Below are 15,311 nucleotides of genomic sequence, written 5' to 3'. Positions count from 1 at the left end.
TTTTTTTAAAACCATTTTTCTTTCTTCGTCAGTTGGATAGCCCCCTTAATCGGGAAAAAATGATCGATTTTATCGACTCCTCACAAGACAAAAACACGTTGCTGGAGCCTCGGAAATATGTACGGTGCAACGTCCTTGGATCAGCTGATCGCGTTAAACGGACCGTTCAAATTGGTCCAGAACAAACCGGGCACGAATAGGACGAGAATGGAGTAACGTCACAGACACCGACGTCGCGACGCGACGCCCGGCGTCCCGGCGCATCGAGAAGCTGAGCTTGCGCCGCTTGAAGGTAGAGCGTTCTCAGAGCTTTCTCGACAGTCGATAGGCGGACGTAGCTCAGCCACGACGAAACAAGCCTCGATGTTCTTTACATCAGCATGTAGGCTATTCAGATTTATCGCCAGGTGAATATTGACGCTCGTATTACGATATCGCGAACCGGAAGTACCTCACTAATTTATTAAGAAATTAACGACGAGAAGAACCAGTGCGCGAATGTTGCGTGCGAATTGCGGCATAATTCAAATAGTGCACGAAACCACAGAACTTTTGGATTAACTAGAAAGAAACCAAAAAAAAACAAAAAGCAGATGAGACTCATGTTTTTTTTTTTTTTTTTTTTTTTTTTTTATATATATATATATATCTTTGAGAAATTTTTTTTATACAAATGTGCGATAGAATCGGATTTTTCTTCAGATTCTGATTGGAAGAAACGATCTACGGTTAGCGACAGTGACCGGTTATCGCTCCACCTATTCTCGATGCTTCTGGAAAATTCTTTACGGATTTCTTTGGGGAATTAACAGATTATGTGAAAATATTCGACGCGGAATTAAGCTACGATGACAAGTCGATGTAATCGAGATTTCTGGCCTATTTCATACTTCATGTTTATAATTTTTTAACGGTTTAAAAAAATTAGGTGAGCTTCCGGAGGAGGATGATTCACTCGACCCACGCGGAGCCGGTTTTACTTTATCCTAAATGTGCGAGAACCGTGACGATGAGTTTGTTTAATTATGCGAATTTGAGATGCTTGAGAGCTTAGATTATTCTGTGAAGTGAAGAAATTAATCGGACAGTAAAAAAATTTGCAACATTTTCGTAGTCGAAGATCGGACAAAAAAATTCAAAGAATTTTACGTTTCGGTCCTGAGGAGGACATGCCTCAGAAAAACTATAATGTTTACTCAATGTATCAATAATCAAGCATAGTTGTTAAGAAGTATTTGTATAAATTTATATAGATATATATCGAGAAGTTACGTTTAAATACTTGCGAGTCTTTAACGTTAAAAAAAACTAAACGAAACCGCAATAGACGTGAATAAAATACGTCTTATCCAATAATCAACCCTTCATGAAACCGAGTGATAGCTAATCATGATCTACGTGAATGATGACAAGAGGTTATGTTAAATTCCATACTACAATTCAGTGCAACGCAAAGAATTTTAAAAACTTTACAAAAGCTTATCAGATTCCTTCGGTTTCGTTGTTTATTCATTGGATCGACAATTATTGTCATTATTAGATAATACCGGAATTATGGATTTGTACAATATATTTTTCACCTCCATTGCGGTTTCGTTTCGTTTTCCTTTAAGTTGAAAGCTCACCCTACATATTAGGCTCACAAGTATTTGAATGTAAATTCTTGCTTTATATGTATACAGGGGAGAGGAGGGCAAAACTGTGCAGGGGGGGGGGGGGGGGGAGGGGAACGGAGTACCCTTAAAGTGTGATAAAAAAATGTTATTTTTTTTTTATGTTTTTGAAACAGTCAAAAATCACTTCTATAAATATTATTGAGGATTATTTAGAGTTTTCAAACCAAAAAATTGTTCCCGATATCTGAAAATCATTTTTATTTTCTTTGGTTAAAAAAAAATAAAAAAATATTAAGTGTATTTGAGTTCTCGAAAATTAAGTATTTACTCGAGTACCCCGTTTCGCTAAGTACTCCTCTACATTTTTATGAATACTTCTTTGTAACTACGCTTGATTGTTATTGTATTCAACAAACATTATAGTTTTTATGAAGAGAAAGCCCCCTTTAGGGCTGAAATGTGAAATTCTTTGACTTTTTTTGTACAACCTTTGACAGTCGAGAATCCTGCATTTCTACTGTTGAAGATAAGGTCGAGGAAACACTCGACAAACAAAAAGAAAATAGAGATTCGATTTCTGTAATATATACATATATACTCAATTCTTCACAGTAATTATATCCTTTAGTGACGCATCGAGGGTATCGATCTTTAACGATTACTTGTGTAATCATGTAAAATGGTCGAACTATCACTACGAAGGATGTTTTGGTCTATAAAGTTCCGAACTGTAAGCTTTTTCGATTTTAGATTTTACAATCTCCGACACCACTCGCGAGTAAAAAATAATAAATTTTTTCTTGACACTTTCACATTTTTATGCTAAAATTTATTGTAAGTCTCATTGCAGCAAAATTTTTTATAAAATATTTTTTGCATTCTTACAAAACAACGAAGGCTTTCGAGATGAGGAATCGACAGGTGAAATTTGACAAAAATTTAACATTATTCTCATTTATTAAAGTTCACGCCACATGATTCGCTTTTCTGATTGAGATTGAAATTATTTTTCAAAGCTTGTACAGTTTTTATCTAGTGATTTTGTCTTTTACCAAAGGATTGAACCGACTCGCATCTCCATTACGAATAATATCTCGTTGATAAAATTTTGCATGCAGACTTCAAAACTCGTTGGAAAATGAAAAAAATGACATTTTAAGCAGACTAAGCTTTCTAAGCGAGAGAAAGAAACATTAGAATTTCTGAATTGAACAGTTGCGAAGAAAAGTTTAAAACATTGATTCAATTAAGGGTTTCTAGAAAAAATTGCTTTGAAAATGGATGAAGTATGAAAATTTGGAGAAATTACAAGATCAATAAAGTAGTTAAGTATTTTTGGGTTAAATGTTGCTTAAAGCAAATCTGATTAAATAAATGCCGTCCAATCTACGTATTGATTGGAACAAAATTACTCCGATGTTTGTTTAAAAGCTTTTTACGATATTTTCAAGCTTATGTTTTAACAGTGAGTACATTTGTCGTGCAAACTTTGAGGATTTTGTCCCGAAATCTTTCTTCTTTTTTCACTGCGTTCGTTTTTGCAAGAACATGAGGGCGGGAATTTCAAATCATTCAAGCAGGTCGAATGAGAAAAACTCTATTTGATTACAAAATCTATCGTTTGGAAATTTTGTCGTGCGATATTTGCTTTGAAGTTTTATTTTTCGCGTAACTGAAGTTCGTAAGGTTAACGTAGCGATTCACTTTCAGGAAATATTATTATTTCGCGACTGTAGAATAATTTTCTAAAATGAAGTAATAAATATTTATTTTTTCTAAAATGAAGTATATTCAGATTTTTTCTAAACTAAACTCCCTCAAAATCGTTCTAAATTTTCAAAACAGTAATACTTACTTTTTTCAATATTTCGTTACGTTAACGTTAACCGTAACTCCAATCTGATAATTTTTTAGGAATATAAATATCTTTGGTCTGGTAAAATTTATCACTAATTCGTCGACACTCATCAGGATTCGTGAATTTTTCATTTTTTTTAATCAATAGTTATTATCAATTGAGTATAAGTATATAATTTAAGAGTATAGGTTTAATAAAAAAGTCTTATTTATAAGCTTGAACTTTCATATATATATATATATACAGACGTACGTATTCAATATATCGGAGGTTACATGAACTTCCATGGAAAAGTCATTGAAAGAATTTGAGAATAAACAATTTGAACAAAGCAAATAAACATTAATATTTATGGATTCTTAAACAAGTTTGTGTAATTATGTAATTTCAACGGCTTAAATAATAGTAATAAAATTTTTTATTCAAAATTGGTTTAGCTGGATGGGTTTTGAGTTGTAAATAAATTTTTTCACTTTTATTTCGTTATTAATAATTCAGAAACTGGTGGATTGTGACGGTATCCAAAGTAATAATCAGTTCTAAATTTTGAAAAACCGTCTCAACTGATAATCAATTCATAACAAAATCCGTTTATTTATTCTCGAAATATCGGCGCACAAAAAAATTTATCTTACTCAGGCCTGCGATGCTTTTCCCTTGAAAAAACTGAATACTAATTCTGATAGATATTAGATACGAATATATGAAAACAAAAAATATGAAAAACATCCTATCACGTAATTTTTTCTCTTTTTTTCTTAGTACTACTAGAGTCAACGTTCAATTTCTATGTTAACTACATGTATTAATGGCAGTGTTAATATTTAAATATTCATGGTAATGTTACGTTGCATATTTAGAGCTACGTAAATGCAAAGAGACAAAAAAAAAAAAAAACGATTGAACAGGAGTTTTGAAGAAAGTATAAAAAGATTCGTAAGTCTTTTAGATTCTTCTAGTTTCTTAAGTCTTGTTTAAAACTAATGCATATTTATTAAGTTATAACTGAAAATTCAGTTTTATTACCATCATATTTTATTTTTTCATAAAAATTGTTGACAAATCTGTAAATAAATATGTTTATCTTGCATAAAAATAAATCTCGATGTTCTGTTAAAAAAAGTACTATATTTAGTGCTATATTTTAATTCAATTCAATTCATATGTTAATATGTCAAGAAAAAAAAAAGGATTTTTATTTTAAGGGAAAATTAAGTTATATTTCGCAGGCCTTTGTAATTTCCCTTGCTCGCTTTTTTCACTGGAAATAGTTTACCGAGAAGTTTATTATAGAAATATCTTTCATGTGTTATACACCTCGCGTATTATACGCTAGATCAAGTTACGTAATTTATTACCCTCAAGAAAGAACTTATGAGCATAAAATAAATATAATAAACAAATATAATTGTGAAATATAACGTAATTTGATTAAGTTAGGAAAAATTTTTTGAAGTTGCCAGGAAGAAGACTGTGACGGTTTTAGTAAGGAACTGTGAAATAGGATCAAATTTCTGTCCACGATAATGACTCACCTATCATTCAAATTGTTTTTCCTAACTTGTCGCTTGACTTTTAATTTTATTCACGACGATACGATTCCTGCTTAATATTCTGTATTTATTTAAGCGTGAAAACTGGGCTCGGACAATTATTTTCTCATTAACTAATGCAAATTCGTTTTATACGAGTAATATATGAAATTTTGAAAATCAATAATCTTACGTTATTCAAGCTGACCGTGATTTCGAGATTAATTTTACTCAACTTAATTCCAGACGCAATTCTTTTCTACACTTTTATTTCTCTTTGAATTTTTTTCATATTTTTAACCAAAATTTTATTACTTATTTTGTAATTTTACTACTTATTTTAATCGATATGTGAAATTTTATTATTCCGGATCAACAAAAATGTGAGAAACTTGACAAACGTGAAGAATTGAAGAGAGCTTTTACAAACAGAGATTTGTCAATAATGAAAAAAAGAAATTTTTTTTTTTTTTTTTTTTTTTTTTTTTTATTTGAAAATCCTTGTCTATCGAGAAATTGATAACGTTTTTTTTTGGTTTTGGGTTACAGAACTAGAGTAAGGATGTCGCCGAACATAACGAGCGCACCAACGGGGGTGCTTTTCGAGGGCGAGACGGTGGAAGACACGACGATCGTGGCGCCAGAAATCCAAAAAGAGAAGCCACAGTACGTCAGACAAATCGTCTGGCGAAATGTAATCATATTTGCCTATCTTCACCTCGCCGCTCTCCACGGTTTCTACCTTATTTTCACCTCTGCCAAATTAACAACTACGATATTCGGTAGGTACCCGATGCATCAACTACGTATTTATACTCTTGCGTTTTGGTCTTACGACCCCAGCTATAATGGCTTTTTTAAATCGATTTATTATCTATTCAAATCGTCAAATTATCTTATTTATACTTGAATGTAGCAATATCTGAAGCGATTATTATGAGATTTTTGATTTGGTCGTGGGAAAGACTGAAAATATTACTTTTTTATCATGGGAATTAGAAATCATTTTTTCAAGTAACGAGTTTAGTTCTTTTTTTTTCTAGAGAAATGAAATTGGCTTTAACTGACTTTTTTGGATATTATTATTTTTTCTTTATATTCGAATTGAATTTGAATCGAATATAGAGTTGATAAGCCGAACGATTCAGGTTTTAGCAACTTATTCGAACGGAAAACCTGAAAATGTCGTGGAATTTTTTTTTTTTTTTTTTTTTTCAAAAATTTGTCGATACCCTGGAAATGAAATACAAGCTAATTATGTTTCGCGATAAAAAATACTTTTGATATTTTCAAAATTAACAAAATTGGCGAGTATTTTTCGAAAAAGTTGCGAAAGAGGACTTTTTTTTACCGTTTTTTCAAAAAAAATATAATCAAAATTAAAAGTTCAAAAAACGTGTGATTCTTTTCAAGGCTATTAACATCCTGAATCGAAAACCATTCGATTTTTTGGTCTGTAATTCGAGAGTGTATTTATTAAAGCCTTACAAAGTCTATATCAATATTTATACAGTTGAAAATTATTAAAAAAATTCTTGAAAAATCCCTTATTTTGCTTGTCAGTTGAGTAGACTCTTCAACCCTTAGAGGACCGGCATTTTTCCCTTGAACTTAAATATTTTTTAGTGGTATGATATATGTATATAAATAGGCAACACGTCCGGAGGAATTTTTGAGTTACCTGCAGGCTCCAAAATTATTTTATATATCTGTTTTTATGAAAATCCTGGAAAATTTTTTTAGATTATATATATAAAGTCGTTCAACATCTTCCGACGCTATGCAGAGTTATTTATCGTTCTGTAGAGATTGATTTATAGTAATTTTTCATCTAAACTTTTCGGCGTCTGTTTCTCTTAAGTAATTTAAAGACACTTCGATACTGTCACTTTCAAACTATGCACATATTCATAATCAGTGTCGTTTGAAACTCTGTGGCTTCGCCTAAAGTCACGTGATAGCAGCCAATAATGAAATTTATTTGAAAAACACAAACAAGTTATTTGAATTTATTAAAGTGTGTAGTAAATTTATTTTGTTTGTAAATTGAATAAAGAATTTCAATACTATATAAGGTATTAATTATATTGTAGAAAATTTGACTTCGTTTTATTGCTGAGGTTGAAATCGAGATCAGATTTTTGGTCGAGTTACAGGGTCGACCTTGGCAGAAATTCAATTTGCATGTTCGCCAATTGCCATTTAAGTAAGTACTTTCTACGCCTTCGGCGACTCGTGTGTGCCAACGTACATCATTCCGTTTGTATTCACGTTCTTGTTTGCAGTTCAGACACAAGTATCTTAATCCGGGGCGTTTTGCAGCCTCCTGTTATTATTCCAGAGTCCGTTAACCACGGCTTATTGTTGCTCGAGTCGCCGTTGATTCGTCATTCACAAACGTCACTTTCGCAGTCACTTAGATCACTTAACGCGATATAGCAGTCCTGCCCTTACCGACCGAGCAAACTCATCCGCGCGTTCCAACCAAGGAACCGTACCGGCCGTGCGTGCAAAATTATTGTAATCACTAGTTTTCGTCTTTCGGTTTCAATATTGCATAAAAACAGTCTCACGATGGCTCGTTTTAATTCTCATTCTATACGCTCTGGCGGAAAATCTCTCAAATACGGAATTTTTTGCCTCTGAAATACGGGAATAGCGACGTGTGTCAAAAAAATCGCACATTTTTTTCAAGATTTTTGGGATATGAGTAACCTTTCTCGATTTTGCTACAACAGAGCTATGCGCTGTCGAAATTTCAACCCATTTCGTTCGTTTGGTTATTTAACATGGGAAGAAAACTGATGAGTTTGCTCGGTCGGTAAAGGTAGGACTACTACATCGCGTCGAATCGCATGATTGGTGTTAATTACACGATTGTTTTCTTTTCATCAATGTACGTACTTTTGGTCGTTTGGCGTAACAGGTATGACTCCTATTCTCGTGTTCATTTGTTGTCGACAGAAATGCAAAACAATAATGTATGGCAAATACTGAATATTGGAAAAATTCATCGAACTATACAGGTTCGAAACGTAAAAGAGTTTTTTATTCTTGAAACTTTATTGTTTTTAGTTTGAACAAGCGAAAAAAAAAGAATAATGTTCAATTCGAATTTCGAATTTCAAATTCAGATTCGTGATTGACGATTTTCAAGCCCTCGAATACCATATTACGTGAAAATACGACGATTTTTTTATTTATTTGGAATCACACCATGACAAATCTTAGAAGTCTGACCTTGGATTCGTTATCGATGACCCAAAAAACCTTCGCTTACTAATTTCTACCAAAATTGGAATATTTTTAGATTTTTTCTCACTATCATGGATCGCCATTTTGGATTTTGCAATCTGACCCAGCCACCCAACGAACCTTCAAGTATCAATTTTTATAACAATCGAAATGTTTTCAGTTTTTTTTCACCTTATTTGAATACTTCAAATTGAAATTTTACAAAATTGATTTTAGGTTCGTGATTATCGATCCAGAAAAACCTTGCGGTACCAATTTTCAAAACTTCGGGTAGTAAAAACTCATCTTTTCACTTTCGGGATAATTATGATAACTTTCTTTTTTCTCTAAAAACAGAGAAACTGTAAGTGAAAGGAAAAACGTATATTCCTCTAAATTTTTGAAACATTGATTTTCAAAAATCTTGGTCAATTGTCTGATGATGAAGCTATACATTGTAGATTATTTGGTTACCGTTCGAAAGAATTGAGTGCTTTTAACTCTGCTTTCTGAATTCTGCAATTACGTACGACAATCTACAGCTAAGTTTTGAAATTATATCACAAGAACAGCGTGATAGCCTTGCATCGGAAAATATAAATGGGAATCGACCATATTAATGTATGTCGGAAAGACCTATGGGTCATTCGATCACCTGCGATTATTTTACTAGATTTTTTTTTTACCGTAAAGCGCGTTTCCTTTAAAAATGACTCAGTGTTCTTAGCACAACCGGATAGCGTAACGGTTTTGCGCAACCTGATTTGCAGTTGCCATTAAATTCAGATTCTTAGGTTAGGTTATAGTTTAAAAAATCGACGAATTATGCGTGCATAGTAATTGTATTTAATACGCGCGAAGAAATAATAAACGTAGGAAAGAAAGGCAATCATGTGAATTTCTTATGCAATCGAGGCCGCGTTCCGTTTATCATGTATGGATTTCAATATTTATAAGGCTTGAATATATTTCTTGTATGCCATGAAATGGTTGATGAATAGTAAAATGAACAAGACATTTCCGGAGCACGTGGCTTCTCACCAACCAGACATTATCGCGCATGTCATATATAATTATGCGCATTGATAAGGATCACTGTTTTCCAACGTTCTTGACTTCGCGACCCCTTAACAAGTAAATTTTAAAAGATTTTTCAAAAGGATTCCTCGCAAAATTTTGCTTTTGCTTTTTACTTTACCTCCCTTGCGATGGCGATTTCATGTGGTAAAATGAAAATTCTATTCACATGAAATAATCTTGATTACAGTTAAGGATATTTGAAAGAAGACTGATAATATTTGACTTAACCTAACCTAACCTAACCTTTGTCCATAAGTGTGTAATCCTATTCTGACTTGGCTTACAAATATCGTTATTTCTCCAAAAGCATTAATCTGGTTGCCACGAAACATAGCCTAAAACCTGGTCAGACATTGTAGCTATTCACAAAAGAAAAAGAATAAAAATTGGTTCAGTGGTTCTCGAGTTACAAGCAAACGTACGTCAGAAAGACTCGAGTTTTATAAATATACATGTATAGCTGTTGTCCGCGACTTCGTTCCCGGCATGCGTTGCAATTCCACTCAAACGTGGTGTGCAAATTTGGTAAATATTGTTCGTGTCTGTTTCGAGATATCCTATAGGCACCGCAAACCGTGTCAGTACGGAACATATTTCACACCGATGACTGTAACAACGCTACGAGTGGATAAATTTTAATGAAAAAATTACTGAATATACATTAATGTGTAATAAACTTTGAAAAAAAAAACTGATGGAATCGAATAAATAGTTTTTTAGATAAAAATTCTTGAAATTCGTCTACTTTTTCACCCATCTGCTCGGATGTGTACCCCCTTAAAGAAATATTCGTCAGATGACTTGGCAACGTTGCCTTCACGGGCGTGCGCACAACACTCACCAAAGTTTCATTGCAATCGGACGAATGGTATAGCAACGGATACGGGTTAAAGAAGGAAAGAAAGAAAGAAAGAAAGAAAAGTTACATACGGTGCAGATTGCGAAGAGCAATTGCTTAGAAATAAGAAGCTCGCACTGTTTTTTGTTTGATGTAAATTCACATATCGTTGTTAAAAATCACACCGATACACAGTGGAAACTAAATTTTGGTCGTCTTTTTTTTTTTTTTTTTACTTTTTTTGCGGGAAGAACAGATGTTCAAGTTCGTTACTTTGGCATCGTATCATAGAATCAAGGTTTCACTTGTTGAATTTTTAACGAGTTTTAAATCTCTCGTTTGATGAATAGATAATCTCCTCCACAAAATCTTTCATGCATAAAATCTGCAGAGTTGCCAATGTTTCTTAAATCTCTTACGACTAGTTGAGTAATTTCCCACAGACAATGGAACTTGGCCTGGGCAACAATTTGTTGCGAATATTGAGAGGTTCACCTCCTTCTTAGGCTCGAACAATATTTATAAATTGAAAAGAAATCTGTCATGTTATGATTTAAGAATATTTTTCAACGCTCCTAAAATTTTGAAAACCTAATCAAACTCGAAATAATATTTCTCAATTTTTATTTCTTATTTTTACAGGATTTTAAAGCTCTTATGATCTTCGAATGAAGTTTGAAAATTCCTACTTTTCTTCTCCAGTTATTCTATTGTAGCTTGATGTAAATTTCTTTCTCTATTCTATCGCTATTTTTCATTTTACAAACTGTTTAAATTTTCAATCTTGTGAAGTAAGGAATTTTTCCTCTCTCATTTTGTAACCTTCTTGACAATTTACTGGATTGTTTCACGTGCAATTATTGCAATCACATTTCTAATGTCTCAAATATTTCAGCGTTTGTCCTGTACCAGTTCTCCGGTCTGGGCATTACGGCTGGTGCACACAGGCTTTGGGCCCATAAATCCTACAAAGCCAAATGGCAACTAAGGCTACTGCTCACCACCTTCAACACGCTAGCGTTTCAGGTAAGTCATACGACTCTCAATTAGCTTGTTATTGTTGCTTATGCTAATTATCATTATCGTTAATGCGTTAATTTTTGAAAACACATCTACTCAAGTTGCAAAAATAAATTAACACCGCGTTAATAATAATCTTATCGTGATTTTATAGCTTTAGTTATATGCAATGTGAGTTGAGGCCTGCCTCTGTCAACATGGTAACAAAATCTTGAGCTCTGGGATACTTATACAGGGTACACTTTTCTTTGTGGTTTTTTTTTTTTTTTTTTGTATCTCATTTTAACCCTTTGCGACATGATGGTCTCTGGTGATCACTTTTTGGCTATTTATTCTGTAATTATTTTTTGCATTCATCTTGTTGATATAGCTGAGATGTTACGAAATATCGAACCAATATCCAGCAAACCAAAATTTTTCATTGTTATTGTTTTATATACAAAAAATTACAACGAAAAAGTGAATTTTTTCGGATAAATTCATTTTTAATCAGACTTTTCAGGTTTTTTTTCTTAAGAATGAGTACCGTGTGGTTTTTGGGGGTGTTGATAACTAATCTGACATTAGATTTTGAAAATTTATTATCTAAGATGGTGGATTCAATATGGCGGATTACAATTTTTTTTGCATTTTGAGTTATGAGTTCGTGAAACTTCGTATGCAGGGGTTTTTGTGGGCACTGATGACGAATCTGACGTTCATTTTTCGAATTCTGTATCCAACATGGTGGATTCAATATGGCTGCTATATTGAATCCGCCATCTAGGATGTGAAATTTTGAAGAACCAATGTCAGATTTATTATCAGCAACCTCAAAAACCCGAGTACGAAGTTTCACGGAAATATCTTAAAGATAAAAATGGATGCTTCAAAGGGTTAAATGTCTTCACATCTGTTTCTCTTTTTCGTTTGCAAAAAATACGCAGTGTTGTAACGAACGTTTAGTTAAATTGGTTCTGACGTGCGTACAAAATGTTACCTAACCATATTCATTCAACAACTAATTAGCTAATTACTTCTTCTTATACCGTGTCATTATCTAGACAAACGTTTCAAATTTAAATAAGGCCGCTTTTATTTACAGTAGGTAAAACAGGATGAAAACTTTATATCATTATTTGAACCTTGATTCCTGTCTCTCGTCGTGTTTCTTTCTTTCTTTTTCTTTTCTTAATCATTTAACACGTTGTGCGTAATTGTTTTTGCTTTTCATTTCTTACACACTTTTTTTTTTTGTTGATCATACACGTGCAAAAAAATGTGTCTACTAAAGTTTGTCGAGGAAATTGATTGTTAGCAGATTACCAAATTCTCGTTATCATACATTAATCATTGTTAAAGAAAAGAAATGAATAGAAAATAAAGGAAACAAAGAAAGAGATGAGTAATCAGAGTGCTTACGTATGAGGCATTACACCCCCCTCACCATCGGCGATTTTAACTATTTTTAAGTATGATGTAAAGTGTATAAAAGAAAAACATCATCTTTCACTAAGTTTCAAATTTTTTCAACCACGGGTTTCATTTTTACTGCTCCCAAAAACAAAAAAACCACAGCTTCGAAAATATTTCTCATGAATTCTTTGTTAAAAAAAAATCAAAATTCCGAGGCCACAATGGAAGTAGGCAACCTTTTGGGTTAGAAGCTACAGGCGAAACGAGTTATAAAAAAAGTGATATTCAAAAAAATACCCATTTATTTTTATACTTCTTTTTCTCACTTTTCAATTATTCGTTTCTTTGGTAGTTTCTAACCCAAAAAATCTTGACCACTTCCGTCTTGGGTATAAAAATTTTAGTTTTCCAGTATGGAATCCACGAGAAAAATTTGAAGCCAATTGATTAGGGCTATTCATTCTAAAATTAGGTTTTCGTTTGTTTTTTTGGGAGCGAAGGGGAGGGGGGCAATAAAAATGAAACCCGTGGTCCAAAAAATCAAAAACCCGGTGGAATATGTTTTTTTGTACACTCTACACCATACTTAAAAATAAATAAAATTTTCAATGGTTAGGGTCTTACGTAGGTCGATTTGGTGTGGAATGGCTCATAGGAACTTTTCCAATTTGCTATCGCCTTGTTGTTGGAGGCAATTAATCGAATTGCCTTTCCGCACCGTCCGCACTTGCTGTGTCGCAGAATTTCCTCCACTAGTAATTTAATTATACATACTCACATCGATACGCAGCCATCTGTGGCTTCACTCAATCCGTATCCCATGTATAACCACGAGTATTTTTTTTTCTTCTTACTTATAGTTCAGTTTAATTCATAGAGTTAGACATCAGATGTATATAAATATATACACTTACACTTGTCTATATATCTTTAGGTACTAATACTAATAATAATAATAAAGAGGTGAAAATTGTTTGTTCGGTAAACTGTGGAACTACCGAACCGATTTGAAAAATCTTACACCAATCAAAAGTTAAACTATTCCTGAGTAATATAAGATGTAATTTATTTTCCAAGAAAAAATTAAGTCACATGGAAAAAATATCTGTAATTAAAAATATCACGTCTAGCCATGAAATTGCCGAACAGAATTAATATTGAAACATTCTCGTTGCAAATTGAATCTCTACAAACGTTTGATTGATAAAAAAATTCTAGTTTTCGTTATCAACAATTTATTTTCGTTTCTGTACACAACTGCAAAATAGAATTACATATATATATATATACATACTTCCCTATAAGGTTGCAGAATAAAAATTAGTTTTCTATTATTTTTGGATGTAGTCATTTGGACTATATATATATTTTATAGTAAATTACAGTAAATTGATTCTTCAGCCTTATTAGGTTGAAAATATGTAGTAAATGAAAAATGTCTTACACCGTAATTAGCAGAAAATGCAGTAACTTTTTGTTAATTATAAAAATTGAAGTTTTTCTCTTTCTTGGAAAAGTATTTTTCAAAGCTAATTTAAGGCTAATTTATTTTCTTGTTCTTTCGTAGGACGCGGTTTTAGATTGGGCTCGAGACCACAGAGTACATCACAAATACAGCGAAACAGACGCTGATCCGCATAATGCGAAAAGGGGATTTTTCTTCGCTCACGTAGGATGGCTGTTGTGCCGAAAACATCCGGACGTTAAGCAAAAGGGCAAAGGTATCGACCTCAGCGACCTTGAGAGCGACCCTATACTTACCTTCCAGAGAAAGTAAGTAAATCAAATAGCAACGGAAAGCAGCAACTTACCGGAATGAACCAAAGATTAAGTGAAATGAATTTTTTTCTTTTCACTCCAATGAAAATTTTATCGATATTTTATCGATGATGAACAATATGTCCGTATAATGCAATCGAATATAGAAATATCTTAATTTTTCTTACTTACCTTGCGTCTGTATAAAGCGGTCTACTGAGTTATTTACCCAACTCGTTACCCACTTTTAAGTACCGCTAAAATACTTATCTCGAGAATAATTTAATGACAAGTATAGAGAAACAGATGAAACAATTTTTATTTTTACAAATTTCAAACTACAGAAATTAATGAAAACAGGGAGAACGTATACTTTTTACCAAATTATATAGGTATAATTATATCTTGATCAGAATGAAGAATTTTTAAATAAGAACGGTTAAAAACAAAAGGAGAGAAAAAATTTAACGATTGAGCAATCTCTTCTTATCTTACGTGACGCATTGATCGGAAAGATATATTGTGGATAATGGAATGACTCGAATGCGGTGATTTGTGACCTAAATTGCAATAAATATCACGTAAAAATTATCCATTGACGTATGTGAGAATAGACATTGGATCAGCGAATTGACTAATTTCAATTTTCTTCAGCATTAAGTATTTTCGCGAGATTACTGCAAGAGCTTATTATTGATTCTTTGTGCTTTACAGGTACTACATGTTTATCATGCCTCTGATATGTTTCATCCTACCAACGGTGATTCCTGTTTTCTGCTGGGGCGAAACGTGGAGCAACGCTTATTTCATACCAGCTGTTCTGAGATACGTCGTAACCCTGAACGCAACGTGGCTCGTCAATTCAGCGGCCCATTTATTCGGCAGCAAACCTTATGACAAGTGAGTGAAATTATTCGAGTGACCTGTGTTGAATTGAAAAAAAATTCTCGAGTTTAGAAACGGACATAAGACAGCATACT

General features: G+C 32.9%; 1 protein-coding gene across 2 annotated transcripts in view; it reads left to right on the top strand.

The window, feature by feature from the left end:
* Positions 1-15,311, top strand: part of LOC124407034 (acyl-CoA Delta-9 desaturase-like) — a 32,633-nt gene that overhangs the window by 15,939 nt on the left and 1,383 nt on the right. Inside the window, exons 1-5 of one of the 2 annotated variants that reach the window (XM_046882868.1) lie at positions 315-407; positions 5,556-5,788; positions 11,054-11,184; positions 14,141-14,346; positions 15,046-15,231. In XM_046882868.1, coding sequence (XP_046738824.1) covers positions 364-407; positions 5,556-5,788; positions 11,054-11,184; positions 14,141-14,346; positions 15,046-15,231 — 800 coding nt within the window. In that variant the 5' untranslated portion in view covers positions 315-363. Of the gene's footprint in view, positions 1-314; positions 408-5,555; positions 5,789-11,053; positions 11,185-14,140; positions 14,347-15,045; positions 15,232-15,311 lie in introns of those variants that run through there. The other variant, XM_046882946.1, reaches the window with a different exon arrangement.

This window comes from Diprion similis, chromosome 1 (genome assembly GCF_021155765.1).
Source record: "Diprion similis isolate iyDipSimi1 chromosome 1, iyDipSimi1.1, whole genome shotgun sequence".
Taxonomy (NCBI): Eukaryota; Metazoa; Arthropoda; class Insecta; order Hymenoptera; family Diprionidae; genus Diprion; species Diprion similis.
This window is presented reverse-complemented; position numbering and strand designations above follow the sequence as displayed.